An 18,716-nucleotide genomic window follows, 5' to 3' on the forward strand; every position below is an offset into this window, starting at 1 on the left:
CAGCAAAACCTATGAATAACAAGCTCCAGAAGGGCAACAATACTATATCCTAGAACAGTTTATCTTGGCGAAGCTCACAGCTCAGTTTATTCCTCCTGATACAAAACTAGACTTTTTATGTTTGCACTTCAAAGGCAACCACAATAACTTAAAGCATGATATTATCTCTCCTGTAATTGTGGTTTTGTTTTAACCAAATAGGTTTCTAATTTTTCAAGATCACCGAGCTCAATGGATTAAAAATAGCCTGCAGCCCTCTGCCTAATTCTTATAGTTCATGTAAATTTGAAAACTTACATGGGAGGGGGGCTTCCTCCTCCATTTCTAGTTCAGATAACCTATTACTCTAGAAAACATAATTTTGCCAGCCTCTGAGAGTCCCAGTACAGGAAAGGGCAAATCCTGTGTATCTTTAAGTTAGGCCAGTAGCCCTCTTTTTCTCAGGTCTCTACTCCACTGGCTGCAGGCCTGCTGCTACGTCGCTTCAGTCGTGTCCGACTCTGTGCGACCCCATAGACGGCAGCCCACCAGGCCTCCCAGTCCCTGGGATTCTCCAGGCAAGAACACTGGAGTGGGTTGCCATTTCCTTCTCCTAGACCTCTCCTATTCCTTTTATCATTGATAGTCTTTGACCCCTGCTGTTGTATGGCCTAGTTTTCCTTTTTACCTGACATGAAACAGCCTTTATCAACATTATTCTATATCTCTTTCAGAGGAATAACAAAAAGCGGCTTTACTTTTTACTTTCAAAACAGCATGACCAGTTTCTCAGCTGGCTAACCTGGGGCTTTTTAGTTTATTCCTTTTTATTTTCGTTTTCACCAACAGGAGAATCCCCTCCCGTCACACATTCTGGCGGGCTTGTGGATGCCTTAATTTACAGTCAAACATGGTTTTTCCTATCTATAGCTAGTTTACAAATCTCATCTTTGCAAAGCTTCTATGTCAGATATGAGTCTGGGCTCCCAAGAACTACTGTTTTGGCCTACCCTTTTACAGCATCACTGCTAAACAGATTTTTTTCCCCCAATATATATACTTCAATGTTCTCTTCAGCCATATTGGGTGGAAAGCGGGGTGGAAGCTATTTCTAGCAACAGCTCTCAATTAGTAATAACCGGTTTCTGAAAGTTGCAGCGGCGGAGTGGGGTCTCCGTTACAATTTCCGGCGTCGGCGTTGAGCAAACTTTGCCCCAACGCGACTTTGGTTAAGTAATTTATTCTCCTCAGTTTCTTCAAGTCTAATACGAGGACAAAACACCTACCTTTCAGGAAGGGGCAGTATGAAGACTAAACAAGCCAACAGATTAATTAAAGAGTCAAGAAAAAGTAGCCCATTATAATTAGTACGATTTTCATGATTATGCTCAGGCCTAACGCCAAGTTTGCCGTAGAAATCGACAACACCCAGGAGCCAGCTGCTGCCATGCGTAGGCCGGCCTCATGCCTCACGCCAAACCATTCCACGCAGCCCTCAGTGCGCACGCGCACTCGTATCTTCAAGCCCCGCATGCGCGCGTTGTTAGAGGACTCGCTCAGGCGCACAAGCCAGGGGCGCACGTGCACAAGAGTACTGCGCAGGCTCTGAAGGCATAGGAAGGCGAAACGGGCGTCGTAGTCCAAGTCGGCAATGGCTGAGGCTTCGCGGTGGCACCTAGGCGGTGAGGGGCGCTCCTAGGGAGTGGGTGGGGCAGGGCGGAACTGGCAATTCGAAATACCCTGCAAGAAAGTTTGTAACCCCGCATGATCTCTGATGAGAGATATAATCTCCAGATCGGTTACCCTTCACAGCCTCTTCTTGAGAATCGGAGAGGCTCATTGTGTGTGACAGGAAAAGTGAATCCTCGAGGAGACATCTCGCCTCTTGCCCTTGCCCGAAGCTGGATCTGGGTGCAGCCACTTGCTATACACTGGCCTTCGCTGGACCAGCCTTATAAGGCCTTTGTTGATCGAAGGAGTAGCGACCTTAGCAGAATCCCAGGCAGAGTCCTTTTTCCTCCTCCGGCAGGAGCCAGCCATCCCAAGCAGTGTTGACGGATGGTGAAAAACGATTAAGGACAGATGAGGAGGTTTTCTTTGGTTTGTATTTTGCATTTTCAGTTTAAAACAAGACTGGTAAGGAAACATCCGGGTTATAAAATTCATCATGAACAGTCATAAAATGATTGCCCACTATCACCATGGGAAAATGTTACTAATTATTCCTTCTTCATAAAAGTGAGAGTAAAAACATAACCAGAAGCTGTTGGAGCTTTCCTTCACAGTGTAAACAGCTAAAATTGCCTCTGTTTTTCCACCCCTGTGATTTACATACATTATAAATTAAAGAAAAAATTTTGTTTTATGTCTCACAGGAACTCCGAAACATAAACTGCGTTACAGAGAGGATGTAGAAATTAGAACCACACTTCAGGAGTTGTTACTCTACTCTATTTTTTTAATAAACTTATGTATATGTAAGTACACAGATGTAGATGAAAACAGTTTGAACTAAAGTCATCTGTTGATGAAAAATAAAACATGGGTTTTATTTTTTTTAAATTAGGCTTTTAGACTACTGAAACCTCTCAAAAAATAGTGACACATTTCAAACACTTTAAATTCATTTAGATCGACACCATGTCCATTTCTTAAGGGGCACAACTTTAAGTCACGGATTTAATAAAAAGCTTTCATAGTCAACTTTGGTTGAATCAATTATTCCTGTTGGCAGGTCTATCTTGAATATATTCCCTTGAGTTGCCAATTCTTGATTTCTTTTAGAGCTATACAGATACATCAGCTTCACCCTAGTCAGACTACAAATGGGTCAGACAACAAATAAGGCCTAAGAAGTTAGTCTTGATGTCTACTTTGATCTTTTCCCTAGCATGTTAACACAGTTAATAGTAAAATATGCTAGTTCTGAGTTACAGGAGATACAAATCAGTGCAAATCTTTAGGGAGGACCAGGAAAACATCTCAACCTACATTCCTCCTATCTGTGAGTTAATAGCATGATCAGTATTAAAGAGCATTTTGTCTTTATAGCACCCAGTATACAGTAGATGTAAACTCACTGGCTGGACATATGTCAGTATTGCAGTTATTGGGCTGGCAAAAAAGTTTATTCAGGTTTTTCTGTAAGATGGTATGGAAAAACCCATACAAACTTTTTGGCCAGCCCAATATTTATCAGTTAACTAATTAATTGGTATGTGGGAGTGAGCTTGAGTCAGCTATTGATTAAAAAACAGCTTTAACCATCTCATAAGTTATAGTTTTTAAATGCTTATTACAGAACATTTGGGGAGTGGAAAATATTTAAAATCACTCAATCACATTATTCAAGGATTTTTTAAAAAAACACCTTTTTATAACTAGGAAGAATGGGAAATCTCCGACAGAGGATTTTTTAAAATATTTTGGTGTATATAATGACATAATATGCAACATTAAAGAATGGCACAGGTTCATGTTTGCCATGGAATAATGTTGAAGATGGATTATTACTAAAAATAAATATCTTCTAGCAAAAAAGACATATTTAGTCTATACCCTGAACTAATAGTCCATGGGATGGCAAAGAGTCAGACACAACTGAGCAACTAACACTTTCACTGATCTAAAACCTACACACCTACCCCTAGAAAGAATGAGAAAGAATACTAGTTAATATTTTTTTCAATCTTATCATGTGCCAAAACATAGTTTTAAGTGTTCCACGTGAACTATCTCACTTCTCAAAACATTAGAAGATATCCCTATGGTGGGATAAAAAAAAATCTGTTTGATTTTAAAGTTCATATCCTTAACTACTTAACTAAATTGTGCTGCATACTCCCAGTGTTGGAAAAAAGCCAATTTGCATGACAGTATGTAAAATGTAGTCTCCGTTTTGTAAAAATAAAGTTGTCTTCTCTATATTGTGTTTGCATTTAGAAAAATCTGAAGAATATATGCCAAACCTAACTCTTACATAGTGGGTTAAAGAAAAGTTCTTCCTGTTTTGTATTTTTATATTTTAGTTTTTTTATTATTGCTTTTATAGTTAGCAAAATAAAACTGAATTTTCAAAACAAAATTAGGAACAAATTACATTTTTAATCCTGATAAAAACTTGAGTTTTTTTTAACGTAAGTTTTAAAATAAAAAATTATTTTCCTTAGTGACTTTTGGAATGGTAAACCCACATATGTATTACTTAAACAAAGTTATGTCATCTCTGTTTTTGGACACATCTGTGGCTGGTGAAGAAAGAACCAACTTTAAGTCTATTCGCAGCATAACTGACTTTTGGAAGGTAAGGTGTGATTGGATGAAATAGTTTTAGGTATTGCATAAAAAAGCCTTTGGCACACATCATAGGAATTTGATACTTATTTATTGAAGGAATGAATAAAAATAAATGTCATTTCTTCAAACTATTATAATCAACCAATGTTTATTGAGAACCTGTGTTCTCAGTGTGATATAGTTCTTATAACTTTAAAATCGTATATGGTGAAAATTACTGTTAAAAATGCCTTGAATTGCCAATAAATTCTTTGCCCATGTTGTGGCGAAGGGTTTTCAGTATACCCCTTAGAGAAGAAAGGTTATAGAAATGAGTTAATACTTGTTAAGTGCTTATAGAACAGTACATATAAAGTACTCAGTAAATGTTAACCATCTTCATTATAATCAACATCACCTACCATTACCATTATTAATGGTGGCTTGGCTAATAATTTTCATACTTGTCCTCAAAATCACTGATTTTTATATTCTTATGGATAACATTATGAATGTAGATTCTGTTCACAGTTGACATGAAAATATTTTTCCCATAATATGTATTTTTCTATATGAAGTTTATGGAAGGACCCTTTTTGGATGGTCTGTACTGGGACTCATGGTACAATAATGAGAAGCTATATGATTTAAAGAACAGCAGTCGCATCTACTATGAGAACATACTTCTAGGACTCCCCAGAGTCCGTCAACTAAAAGTCCGCAATGGCACATGCAAGGTCTATTCATTCTTTCGGTCTTTGATGGATGAATGTTATGACAAATACACTTCTAAAAATGAAGATATCACTGATTTTGGCCTTAAACAGGATACTGAGTAAGTAGTGTAAAATTACACATAACTTTTGTAGCACTTAGCATTGTATCTTCAAACAACTGTGAAAATATATTTATTTTCCAAATGATACCAACAGGGAGCTGGCAGGTAAGGAGACTCTTTCAATAATAGTATCAAAGGAAGACTCGGAGATGCAGTGCTGAGAAAAGGAAGAGTAAACCAGTTAATTTTTTGTTTACCATAGGACACAGAGTGTTTTTTTTCCCCCCAGCTGTGGTAGATGAAGTGTTAAGTCATATTGAACACAAGGCAAAGTGCCCATTTTGCTTTTATAATAAATTCCCTGGCTCTGGCAAGATGCTCTTATACACATCCCAAATGCTTTTTTGGGATCCCTAGGGAATGTGTCTGAAGTACTCTGCTGCTTTCTCACTCTGGCTTACTTCAGTGATATCCTGTATTGTTGCCAGTAGGGCTTCCCTACTGTATTGTTGCCAGTAGGGCTCAGCTGGTAAAGAATCCACCTGCAATGCAGCAGACCCTGGTTCAATTCCTAGGTTGGGCAGATCTATTGGAGAAGGGATAGGCTACCCACTCCAGTTTTCTTGGGCTTCCCTAGTGGCTCAGCTGGTAAAGAATCCACCTGCAATGCAGGAGACCTGGTTTGATCCCTGGGTTGGGCAGATCCCCTGGAGTGGGGCATGGCAACCCACTCCAGTATTTTTCCCATGGATAGAGGAGCCCGACAGGCTACAGTCCATGACATCGCAAAGAATCGGACAGAACTGAGCAACTCAGCACAGCACAACATCTTGAAAAGGGGCAGTTAGGTTTACAGACACTGCATCAGATGATGCCTGCCAAAGATATTTTGGCCATTGTTCTCCAAAGTGGCTGTGGTTAATACTAGTATAGACTCACGTCTACACTTTACATTGAAAATGTAAAAGCCCAGTGCCACTAACACTACCTACCCTTAACATGGAAGGTACTGGTATCATTGCATATAAGGTCATATGAAATCATAGAGGCAAAGTATCTTTTTTAGAATTTGATATTTATCAAAGTGATGCAAACATTTACAAAGGTCCCCACTTTCCTGCTCATAATTTCCATTCCACAAGCAACCACTTTCAGTTGTTTCTTGTATATACTTCACATTTCTAAATAGTATGCATATACTGCTATTACTTGATTTTATAGTTTTGTATATCTATTGTCTCTGTCACAGAAAGTGTGTGTCATATATCCTTCTTATACCACTCCCTCCTCCAACAAACTTCCTATTCGTCTTAGCCTATGACGAATAGGCTAAGGTTATACTGCAATTTTGTTAATCATTAGTCAATGTTTATTTTATATTTATATAAATATAAGTACAGTAACTACATTTCCCTTCTTGAGCAGTTTCCACAGTATCCCTAGGACTGATCATTGCTTTGTGGGTCTGTTAACTTATTTTCTCTTTGTATGAGTTTTGGGCGTTCTTGAGGGCCACAACGTGCTTGTATAGTTCTCTTGTTTTGTATGTAAGTTCTAAGTATAGTGACACATTCTCTTAAATATTATACTTCTATAATAGTATAATAGTACCACACACTATTTCCCTTTCAATAAAAAATTATGAGATAAGTCAATTATTTAATTACACATTTTAATTTGATCTCAAGACTAATCTGTTAGGTATTCTAACATTCCAAATGATTACAACTACAAATAATTTACATTCCAAAATTAACATGGATTTAGACTTTCAATGTGTCATTTCCTAACAACCAAAATACGAATCAAGTTGTGTTTGTCTTTCTAAAATGTAACATTCATTAATTAAAACCAGTATTAAAAATTGGAAGTAGGAGAGGGTTAGCATAACAAACGTTTTTGTTTCATTTTAACAATCATGTGGAAAACGTGCAAAGATACAACTATGGAATTTTCATTAAATGAGTATTTTTTCTTAGTGTTATCATTTTTATCTTCTCTGGTGAAAGCAAACATGGTATTACTGATAGGAAAACAAGTTTAAGCAGAGCATCTTTGGATATTGTTCAGATCTGTTTGGGGAGACTAAATAGGAACTGAAATGAAGAATCAAAGCTTAATTTTTTGATATCCATAACTAAGTTCGCTGGGCTTCCTGAACTGCTCAGCGGGTAAAGCATCCGCCTGTAATGCAGGAGACTCAGGAGACACGGGTTCAATCCCTGAGACAGGAAAATGCCCTGGAGGAGGAAATGGCAAACCCAGTCCAGTATTCCTGCCCAGAGAATTCCATGGACAGAGGAGCCTGACAGCTATAGTCCAAAGGGTCACAGAGTCGAACACAACTGAACACACACAGGCACACACACACAACTAAGTTAAAAGTAGAAAGAATGGAAACAAAATTTACTTATATAGATTTTACTTTGTGTACTTTCATTAAAATAAGATACCTATATAACAACATAGACATTGTAACAAAGTTTTTATTTATTGGACATTTATAAATGGCATGTGATTGTTAGAAGCCACACTGTAAAGCATCTTTTTCCCCACACTGAGACAGATATTTCTGAATTAAAACCCTGGATGTTCTTGTCCTCCTCAAAGACTGAAGATAAGACAACAGGGACATGTTAATGAAAAAAATTCATCATTGTTTTCTAGATTTCAAGTTCCCTGAGGCAACAGATTAAATTTTTTTTTCTCATAGCACTTGTCCACAATAAGCACTAAAAAATGAAAACATATGCAACCTTAATCCTTTTAGCTTAATCCTTAACTACCTTACTTCAAAATTACTGTAATGCTTATGAACTTAGTACTACTTTTTTTAAACTACTTTTGAACCAAAAGTTAACTCTTATTCTCGGTCAAGCTTTCTCATGTCTCCATTATTCTTTTTTTGTCTAACAGATGGAAGTACTCTTCTCCTGGTATGAACTCCCCTTGGCACTGGGGATTTGTTGGTGTTTACCAAAATGGGGGGTATATTTTCACTTTATCAAAATCAAAATCTGAAACCCTAAACAAGTTCATTAACCTCCGAATGAACAGCTGGATCACAAGAGGCACTAGAGTTATTTTTATTGATTTTTCAGTATACAATGCTAATGTAAATCTATTTTGCATTATCAGGTGAGTGACTCAAGACCTCTTATTAGTATATTGAATTTAAAAGGCATCCAGAGCCCTCTTTAGAGTTTCCAGTTTGTGCATGTTTGTACTGAGATTAAAATCATAAGCTCCAATATAAATATAATGTAGTTCCTCCAATAATGATGAAGAAAAAGCAACATCATATTCATTGTTTCACTGTTTCAGGACTTATTGCAGAACATGAAGAATTACATACAGTAGGTTAGTTTTATATTACTTAAAAATACATAACCTTATTTCTTGTCATTCTGCAGCTGGACAAATATAACATTTAGCCCTAACGATTTCTTCCTTTAAATCAGATCGTTCAAATCTGTTGATTTCCCTTCACAATGAGCTTCTTTATTAAGTTATTAATTTTTGCTCAAGAATGAACAATTTAAGATTCAAACAATATATAACAACAGCCAACATCCTAGACATGATTATAGCGGATGATGATTTGCAAAAGGCCCCAATTCTTCACATCTTTGCCATGTAAACTTGTAGTACCCTGTCACCCAGGGCAGGGTGCAATACCCCAGAACTAGATACTAGGCTCAACCATGTGACTTTCTTTGGTCAATGGAATGTCAGTATATATGATAAAAGCAAGAGTTTCCCAGGTGGCACAAGTGGTAAAGAACCCGCCTGCCAATGCAGGAGACATAAGAGACATGGGTTTGATCCCTGGGTCGGGAAAATCTGCTAGAGGAAGGCATAGCAACCCACTCCAGTATCCTTGCCTAGAGAATCCCATGGACAGAGGAACCTGGCAGGCTACAGTCCATACGGTCACAAAGAGTTTGACAAAACTGAAGCGATTTAGCATGCACACATGCATGATACATGCAGAAATTTGAAAGCGGTTTGTACATTAAAACTTGCTGTCTTGTACTTCTACTATTACATGAGAATAACATGCCGGGCTAACCCGTTGGACCCAAGAAAAGGATGAGAGACATCCCCTCTCATGAGGAGGAGGAGGAAACAGCCGAAGAGAAAAAAATTATTTCTGTAGGTCTGATTATCTTAGATAATCTGCCTGACCTGGACCATACTATTTGACTTAGGCCGGAGGACTGGCAAAGCAAACAGCACTACTGTGATTGAATCTGCTTGGAGAATGAATTGGCTTCTAAGCCATCTGGGAATGGGTGAATGCCTGATACAATTAAGGTTCTATTGGAAAGGAGGAATAGGATAGTGAATACTGGACAGATAAACACTAGTGTCCACTGCGTCTTAGTAAGCCACTTTTTTCTCTTGAGTTTTACATTTTTCTTCTGAATGGAATATGGAATCAGCCTTTACTCCGAATGGGGAACTTGGCCCTTGTGCAACAGTGATGGTGAAAGATAGTCACAGCCTTTAAAATGTATAGAAATGAAAGCAAAAAAGAAAAAAAGAAATGAAAGCAAATGAATTACTGTCAGCAGCATGTTATAGTAGTTTCTTTCAGGGAATCAGCTTCTTACCAACAGTATTCACCTTTCCCGATAGTCCTGGTAGGGATAAAGTAAAGAATACAAATCACTCCAATGTCCTAAATAAGAATAGAAACAATGGGGTAATTGGCTTACAGTCATACGAAGAACTCCTTGCAATACTACATTAAGTCCATATTTTCTGTCTCTAGGTTTCATGCTTATTTTATTTATCTTTTAAAATGTTTTTTAGAAATTTCAGCAGATTTTGAAACTTTTACCTGGTAGTATAATCAACAGTTGTATGGGAGCATATTGCTTACGCTATGACCTTATCCACTTATTTTCCTTTTGTACACATATCTGGCAAACTAAATGCTCATCATTTTTTGCTTTTTGTTTACTAGTCTACACTTCAGGTCAAAATACTGAGTTTCATTCATTTCACTCACTTGCTCAAATTTGTGCACCAACTATATGCAAGGTGAAAAAAAATCCTGTTTTCTATTTGTTAACTGGTGGTTTTGTTCTGGATTTTGGTAAGGTATTTTTGGGGTTGAGGGGGGCAGCACCTTTTTCCAGTACCAATAAGATTTGCTAACACCTTCAGGTAGGAATAATTACATTATGAATTTGTGATAGAGATCCTGGTTCCTTAAATTACTGCCAATTGTTAATTACCTGCAGTTATGGAAAAAACTAGGAATACAGGGAATTACCTAAAAATCTTTTTATATTTGGTACTGCAGTAATTTTTATACTTCTACTTGCATATAGATCTTTGTATCCAAAATCTAGTGCCTAAAGTTAAACAGAAAACATTGGCTATGTTATCTTGAGATTTAGAAGCAAGAAGTATCTCTGATAAGCTAAAGGGGGAGAGTGTATTTCCCTCCTCTGAAATATTTGGGGAGTCCTGAATAATAACAGTAACTAACAGTACAGCATGTTCTTGAACATCACCCCTTATTCTCTGGGGATAAATTAGCAGTCCAGTTAGGAATGAGCAATCAAAACATAGAGTAAAATGAATGTAAAGTCACATCTTTCCTTCTTTCTCATTTACACTGGTCTTTGACCACTGTGAATTTTCAGAGCACCAAAAAAAGTGGAGGATTAAAAAGAATTTTTTGAGCCTGTTACCCTGAGAAAACATATTTTGTACAAAATAACTATTAAGGTATACAACATCACTGACTGGAAATTTCAATTGAGTTAGGTACTGAAATATAAATTCTTGAAATGCAGTTACTTTCACAAACCTCATTTTACAGATTGGTGGCAGAATTCCCTGCAACTGGAGGAATACTTACTTCATGGCAGTTTTACTCTGTGAAGCTCCTCAGATACGTTAGCTTCTATGATTATTTTATTGCTTCCTGTGAAATCATATTTTGTATTTTTATTATTGTCTTCACAATACAAGAAATCAAAAAACTGAAAGAATTTAAATTTGCCTATTTCAAAAGTATTTGGAACTGGCTAGAATTATTACTTTTGGTGGTAAGTATATTTTCACAGATATGGCTGACAGAAATCACATCTGAACCCACAAATGAGGGAGCTGTAAAAAAAAAAAGTAGAATTTTCTATTCATCTGTGATTTATTCTAAAAGCCATAAGTATCAACCATAAGATGAACTGTCAAAGTAGGTATTAATGGTATGCCTCCAAAAGGAAGAAGTCTTTTTTTCTCTGATTTGGTCCTTGTGAGGACTAGCATAAACCTAGAGGAACAGGTGATTCCATAGGTATTATGATTTAATTGGCACAGTTAAGTCTCCCTATTCCCACCCAAAAATATGTATTTCTTACAGGAATGTGTTGAAAATAAAAATTATTTGGGGGCAAGGTCCTTTAAAATGTATTCTACATTGCCTAAATCTGCTGTCCTGGATTTTTAAATAGGTAAAAGACAAGCCTAGGCAGAATACTGAAGGTGGGGATAAGGTTTGAGAAGCCAGAGTGGGTAGCTTGTAGGCACAGAGGTGCCACCAGGATTGGGGGAATAGTCCTTGAAAGAAGCTCCAAAGACTGCCAGTTCTTAAAACTAGAAAATACTAAAATAAACATAGAGGGCAGAGCAAGACAAACTGTAAGATTTTGGTTTTAGAAACAATGAGCAAATATTCAGGCTTATACAATCTGATCTTTCACTCTTATTGGTCCTTAGTTATAGCCAATTGAGTGTGTTTGTCTGTATATTTGTGTGTATATATATTTATATTATATATAATTATATATTTTAGCCTGACAGTGACAAGACAGGTCCAGGTCACCTGTTCCCAATGGCAGAACTTCGCAGACTTGCCAGGCCTTCTACCTGGTGGGTGTGTGGGGGTGTGTGTGTGTGTGTGTGTGTGTGTGTGTGTGTGTGTGTGTGTGTGTGTGTGTGTAAAATTTGTTTCCCATTAAATGTTTAACAGAGTATTTTAGGGAAGAGAAGTCAAAGGAAATTTTTCATAATAGTTTTAATAGTCATATAGCTTTATAATAATAATAGATAAAAGATAATCTGGTTCAAAAATCCTCTCCTAAAAGAATTGTTAGACACAGCCACCAGCCCAGAGCTGGACCACAAGAGTGCAATTGCACACCCCCTGCTCCAGAATCCTCCAGAGTCAGGTGGAGTGTGCTGCATGGGGTATTTGTAAACTCTGGGATAAAGCCAGGCAGAAAGAATTAGATCGTGATGTCCCAGCATGGCCCTTCACTATTCAGCCCCAACACACACACCTGTTTACCTGGACCGCACCTGGAAAGAGCTGCAACCAAATCCGCCTTCCTCCAGTCCCACCTGGTGGTTTCCAACCTGCCCAGACCTGCCGTAAACCACTGAATCCCAAATGATGACAGCATTCTTCCATGTTCCATTATTTCAGAACTAGTTTGGAGAAATCAAGCCCTGAGCCTTTGGAGTGGGAGCACTGAATCCAAGATCCTAGACTACCAGAGAACTAACCCTAGGGAGTATCAAATAGTGAGAACTCACACAACGGAAACCACTTGAATACAAGACCCGGCATCACCCAACCACCAGTAGCAACCAGCGCAGGACGCCTCATCTAAACAACAAACAAAAATACAAACCTAATCAGCAGCAGACAAGATTACCACCTCACTCAGCCTTGCCCATCAGAGGAAAAACAAAACTCAGCACAAATCTCACTCTACATGAAGTTACACAAACCACTGGACCAAACTTGGGAGGGCAGAAACCAAAAGGAAGAAAGAATTCAACCTTGAAGCCTGGGAAAAGGAGCCCTCAAACACAGTAAGTTAAAAATAATAATAATGATGATGAAAAGGCAGAGAAATACTACACAAAAGAAGGAACAAACTAGAAAAACAGAAGTACAAATAAATGAAGGGGAAATAGGCAAACTACCTGAAAAAGAATTCAGAATAATAATGCTAGTAAAGATGATCAAAAACCTTGAAAACAAAATGAAGGAAATGCAAGAATCAATAAAGACCTAGGAGAATTAAAGAATAAACATACAGAGACAACACAATTACTGAAATTAAAAATACTCTAGAAGGAATCAATAGCAGAGTATCTGAAGCAGAATAATGAATCAGTGAGCTGAAGATAAAATGGTGGAAATAACTTCTGAAGAACAAAATAAAGTTTAAAGAATGAATAGAACTGAGGATAGTCTCAGAGACCTCTGGGACAATACCATACGCACCAACATTCAAATTATAGGGGTCCCAGAAGAAGAAGAGAAAAAGAAAGGGTGTGAGAAAATTTCTGAAGAGATTATAGTTGAAAATTTCCCCAACATGGAAAAGGAAATAATCAAGTCCAAGGAGGCACAAAGAGTCCCATACAGGATAAACCCAAGGAGAAACATGCCAAGACACACACTAATCAAACTAACAAAGACTAAACACACAAAGACTATTAAAAGCAGCAAGGGAAAAGCAACAAGTAACATACAAGGGAAACCCCATACACTTAACAGAAATCCCATATGCTTTCAGCAGAAACTCTGCAGGCCTGAAGGGAATGGCAGGATATATTTAAAGCACTGAAAGGGAAAAATCTACAACCAAGATTACTATACCTGGCAAGGATCTCATTCAAAATTGATGGAGAAATAAAAAGCTTTTCAGACAAGCAAAAGTTAAGAGAATTCAGTATCACCAAACCCGCTTTGCAACAAATGTTAAAGGGACTTATATAGTCAAGAAAGACAAGAGAAGAAAAAAGATCTACAAAATCAACCCCAAACAATTAAGAAAATAGCAGTAGGAATGTATATATCAATAATTGCTTTAAATGTAAATGGATTAAATGCTCTAACCAAAAGACAGAGACTGGCTGAACGGATACAAAAACAATATCCATATATATGCTGTCTACAAGAAACCCACTTCAGATCTAAAGACACATATAGACTGAAAGTGAGAGGATGGAAAAATATATTCCATGCAAATGGGAAGCAAAGAAAGCTGGAGTAGCAATCCTCATATCAGACAAAACAGACCTTAAAGAAGATTACGAGAGATAAGGAAGGACACTACATAATGATCAAAGGATCAATCCAAGAGAAAGACATAACAACTGTAAATGTCTATGCACCCAACATAGGAGCACCTCAATACATAAGGCAATCACTAACAGACATAAAAGGAGAAACTGACAGTAACACAATAATAGTAGGAGACTCTGAACACCCCACTCACACCAATGGACAGATGATCAAAAGAGAAAATTAATAAGGAAACACAAGTCTTAAATGATACATCAGAGGAGATGGATCTTATTGATATCTTCAGGATATTCCATCCAAATGCAGAAGAATACACCTTCTTCTCAAGTGCACATGGAACACTCTCAGGATAGACCACATCTTGGGTCACAAATCAAACCTCAGTAAATTTAAGAAAATCAAAATCATATCAAGCATCTTCTCTGACCACAATGCTATGAGACTAGATATCAATTACAAGAAAAAAAAGTGTAAGAAACACAAACCCATGGAGATTAAAACATGTTTCTAAATAACCAACAGGTTACTGAAGAAATCAAAAGGGAAATTAAAAAAAATTCAAGAAACAAATGACAATGAAAACATGACAACTCAAAACCTATTCAGTTCAGTTCAGTTCAGTCGCTCAGTCGTGTCCAACTCTGCGACCCCATGAATCACAGCACGCCAGGCCTCCCTGTCCATCACAATCCATCACAAACTCCCGGAGTTTACTCAAATTCATGTCCATCGAGTCGGTGATGCCATCCAGCCATCTCATCCTCTGTTGTCCCCTTCTCCTCCTGCCCCCAATCCCTCTCAGCACCAGGGTCCTTTCCAGTGAGTCAACTCTTCGCATGAGGTGGCCAAAGTATTGGAGTTCCAGCTTCAGCATCAGTCCTTCCAGTGAACACCCAGGACTGATCTCCTTTAGGATGGACTGGTTGGATCTCCTTGCGGTCCAAGGGACTCTCAAGAGTCTTCTCGAACACCACAGTTCAAAAGCATCAATTTTTCGGCACTCAGCTTTCTTCACAGTCCAACTCTCACATCCATACATGACCACTGGAAAAACCATAGCCTTGACTAGACGGACCTTTGTTGGCAAAGTAATGTCTCTGCTTTTTAATATGCTATCTAGGTTGGTCATAACTTTCCTTGGATGTAGCAAAAGCAGTTTTAAGAGGGAAGTTTATAGCAATTCAATCCTACCTCAAAAAAAACAAGAAAAACATTGAAAAGACAACCTAACTCTACACTTACAACAACTGGAAAAACAAGAACCAAAAAAAAATCAGTAAAAGGAAATAAATCATAAAGATCTGAGCAGAAGTAAATGAAAAAGAAGCGAAAGAAACAATAGTAAAGATTAATAAAACTAAAGGCTGGTTCTTTGAGAAGATAAACAAAATTCACAAACCTTTAGCCAGACTCATCAAGAACAAAAGAGAATCAAATCAACAAACTTAGAAATGAAAAAGGAGAAATTACAACAGACAATGAAGAAATACAAAAGATTATAAGAGACTATTATGAACAACTATATGGCAATAAAAATGGATAATCTAGAAGAAATGAGCAGATTCTTAGAAAAGTTCAATCTTCCAAGAATGAACCAGGAAGAAATAGAAGTTATGAACAACCCAATTACAAGCATTGAAATTGAAGCTGTGATCAAAAATTTCCCAGAAAACAAAAGCCTAGGACCAGAGGGCTTCACAGGAGAATTCTATCAAATATTTAGAGAAGAGCTAATGCCTATCCTTCTAAAAGTCTTTCAAAAAATTGCAGGGGAAGGAACACTTCCAAACTCATTCTACGAGGCACCATCACCCTGATACCAAAACCAGACAAAGACAACACAAAAAAAGAAAACTACAATTACACGCCAGTCAGAATGGCTGCTATCCAAAAGTCTACAAGCAATAAATGCTGGAGAGGGTGTGGAGAAAAGGGAACCCTCTTACACTGTTAGTGGGACTGCAAACTAGTACGGCCACTATGGAGAACAGTGTGGAGATTCCTTAAAAAACTGGAAATAGAACTGCCATATGACCCAGCAATCCCACTCCTGGGCATACACACTGAGGAAACCAGATCTGAAAGAGACACGTGTACCCCAATGTTCATCGCAGCACTGTTTATAATAGCCAGGACATGGAAGCAACCTAGATGCCCATCAACAGACGAATGGATAAGGAAGCTGTGGTACATATACACTATGGAATATTACTCAGCCATTAAAAAGAATTCATTTGAATCAGTTCTAATGAGATGGATGAAACTGGAGCCCATTATACAGAGTGAAGTAAGCCAGAAAGATAAAGACCAATACAGTATACTAATGCATATATATGGAATTTAGAAAGATGGTAATAATAACCCTATATGCAAGACAGAAAAAGAGACACAGATGTACAGAACAGACTTTTAGACTCTGTGGGAGAAGGCGAGTGTGGGATGTTCTGAGAGAACAGCATTGAAACAAGTATACTATCAAGGGTGAAACAGATCATCAGCCCAGGTGGGATGCATGAGACAAGTGCTCAGGGCTGGTGCACTGGGAAGACCCAGAGGGATAGGATGGAGAGGGAGGCAGAGAGGGGATCGGGATGGGGAACACATGAAAATCCATGGCTGATTCATGTCAATGTATGGCAAAAACCACTACAATATTGTAAAGTAATTAGCCTCCAACTAATAAAAATAAATGGAAAAAAATAAAAATAAATAAATAAATAAAGACCTAAATGTAAGACCAGAAACTATAAAACTCTTAGAGGAAAACATAGGCAGAACAGTCAATGAATAAATCAAAGCAGGATCCTCTATGACCCACCTCCTATAGTAATGGAAATAAAAACAAAAGTAAACAAGTGGGACCTGATTAAACTTAAAACCTTTTGCACAGCAAAGGAAATTATAAGCAAGGTGAAAAGACAACCCTCAGAATGGGAGAAAATAATAGCAAATGAAACAACTGACAAAGGATTAATTTCCAAAATATACAAGCAGCTCATACAACTCAATGCCAGAAGAACAACCAACCCACTCAAACAGTGGGAGAAACACGTAAATAGACATATCTCCAAAGAATACATACAGATGGCTAACAAACACATGAAAAGAGGCTCAGTATTGCTCATTATTAGAGAAATGCAAATCAAAACTACAATGAGATATCACCTCACACCGGTCAGAATGGCCATCATCAAAAAGTCTACAAACAATAAATGCTGGAGAGGGTATGGAGAAAAGGGAATGCTCTTGCACTGTTGGTGGGAATGTAAACTGATACAGCCACTATGCAAGATGGTTTGGAGATTCCTTAAAAAGTTAGGAATAAAACCACTATATGACCCAGCAATCCCACTCCTAGGCATATACCCTGAGGAAACCAAAACTGAAAAAGAAACATGTGTCCCATTGTTCACTGCAGCACTATTTACAATAGCTAGAACATGGAAGCAACCTAGATGTCCATCGACAGATGAATGGATGGAGAAGTTGTGGTACATATACACAGTGGACTCTTACTTAGCCATAAAAAGGAATGGATTTGAGTCAGTTCTAATGAGGTGAATGAACCAAGAACCTATTAATATAGAGTGAAGTAAGTCAGAAAGAGAAAGATAAATATCATATTCTAACACATATATACAGAATCTAGAAAATGGTACTGAAGAATTTATTTACACTGCAGCAATGGAGAAATAGACATAGAGAATAGACTTATAGAAATAGGGAGAGGGGAGGAGAGGGTGACATATATGGAAAGGGTAATATGGAAACATATTACCATATGTAAATAGATAACCAACGAGAATTTGCTGTATAGCTAAGGAAACTCAAACAGGGGCTCTGTATTAACCTAGAGGGGTGAGATGGGGAGGGACATAGGATGGAGTTTCAAAAGGGTGGGGATATGTGTATACCACTGGAGAAGGGAATGGCAAACCACTTCAGTATTCTTGCCATGAGAACCCCATGAACAGTATGAAAAGGCAAAAAGATAGGACACTGAAAGATGAAATCCCCAGGTCGGTAGGTGCCCAATATGTTACTGGAGATCAGTGGAGAATTAACTCCAAAAAGAATGAGATGGAGCCAAAGCAGAAACAACACACAGTTGTGGATGTAACTGGTGATGGAAGTAAAGTCCCATGCTGTAAAGAGCAATATTGCATAAGAACCTGGAATGTTAGGTCCATGAATCAAGGCAAATTGGAAGTGGTCAAACAGGAGATGGTAAGAGTGAACATCGACATTGCAGGAATCAGCTAACTAAAATGGACTGGAATGGGTGAACTTAACTCAGATGACCATTATATCTACTATTGTGGACAAGAATCCCTTAGAAGAAATGGAGTAGCCATCATAGTCAACAAAAGAGTCTGAAATGCAGTACTTGGATGCAATCTCAAAAACGACAGCATGATCTCTGTTCGTTTCCAAGGCAAATCATTCAATATCACAGTAATCCAAGTCTATGCCCGGACCAGTAGTGCTGAAGAAGCTGAAGTTGAACGGTTCTATGAAAACCTACAAGACCTTCTAGAACTAACACCCAAAAAAGATGTCCTTTTCCTTAAAGGGAACTGGAATGCAAAAGTAGGAGGTCAAGAGATACCTGGAGAAAAA

The 18,716-nt window shown here is 37.8% G+C and overlaps 1 protein-coding gene across 1 annotated transcript in view; it reads left to right on the top strand.

Moving 5' to 3' along the window:
• The first annotated feature begins 1,630 nt into the window (after positions 1–1,630).
• PKD2L2 (polycystin 2 like 2, transient receptor potential cation channel) overlaps positions 1,631–18,716 on the top strand; it is a 40,739-nt gene continuing 23,653 nt past the window's right edge. Inside the window, exons 1-6 of the mRNA XM_043912863.1 lie at positions 1,631–1,661; positions 2,355–2,456; positions 4,149–4,282; positions 4,833–5,089; positions 7,949–8,170; positions 10,872–11,100. Coding sequence (XP_043768798.1) covers positions 1,631–1,661; positions 2,355–2,456; positions 4,149–4,282; positions 4,833–5,089; positions 7,949–8,170; positions 10,872–11,100 — 975 coding nt within the window. The remainder of the gene's footprint in view (positions 1,662–2,354; positions 2,457–4,148; positions 4,283–4,832; positions 5,090–7,948; positions 8,171–10,871; positions 11,101–18,716) is intronic.

Source organism: Cervus elaphus, chromosome 9, assembly GCF_910594005.1.
Source record: "Cervus elaphus chromosome 9, mCerEla1.1, whole genome shotgun sequence".
In the NCBI taxonomy this organism is placed as follows: Eukaryota; Metazoa; Chordata; class Mammalia; order Artiodactyla; family Cervidae; genus Cervus; species Cervus elaphus.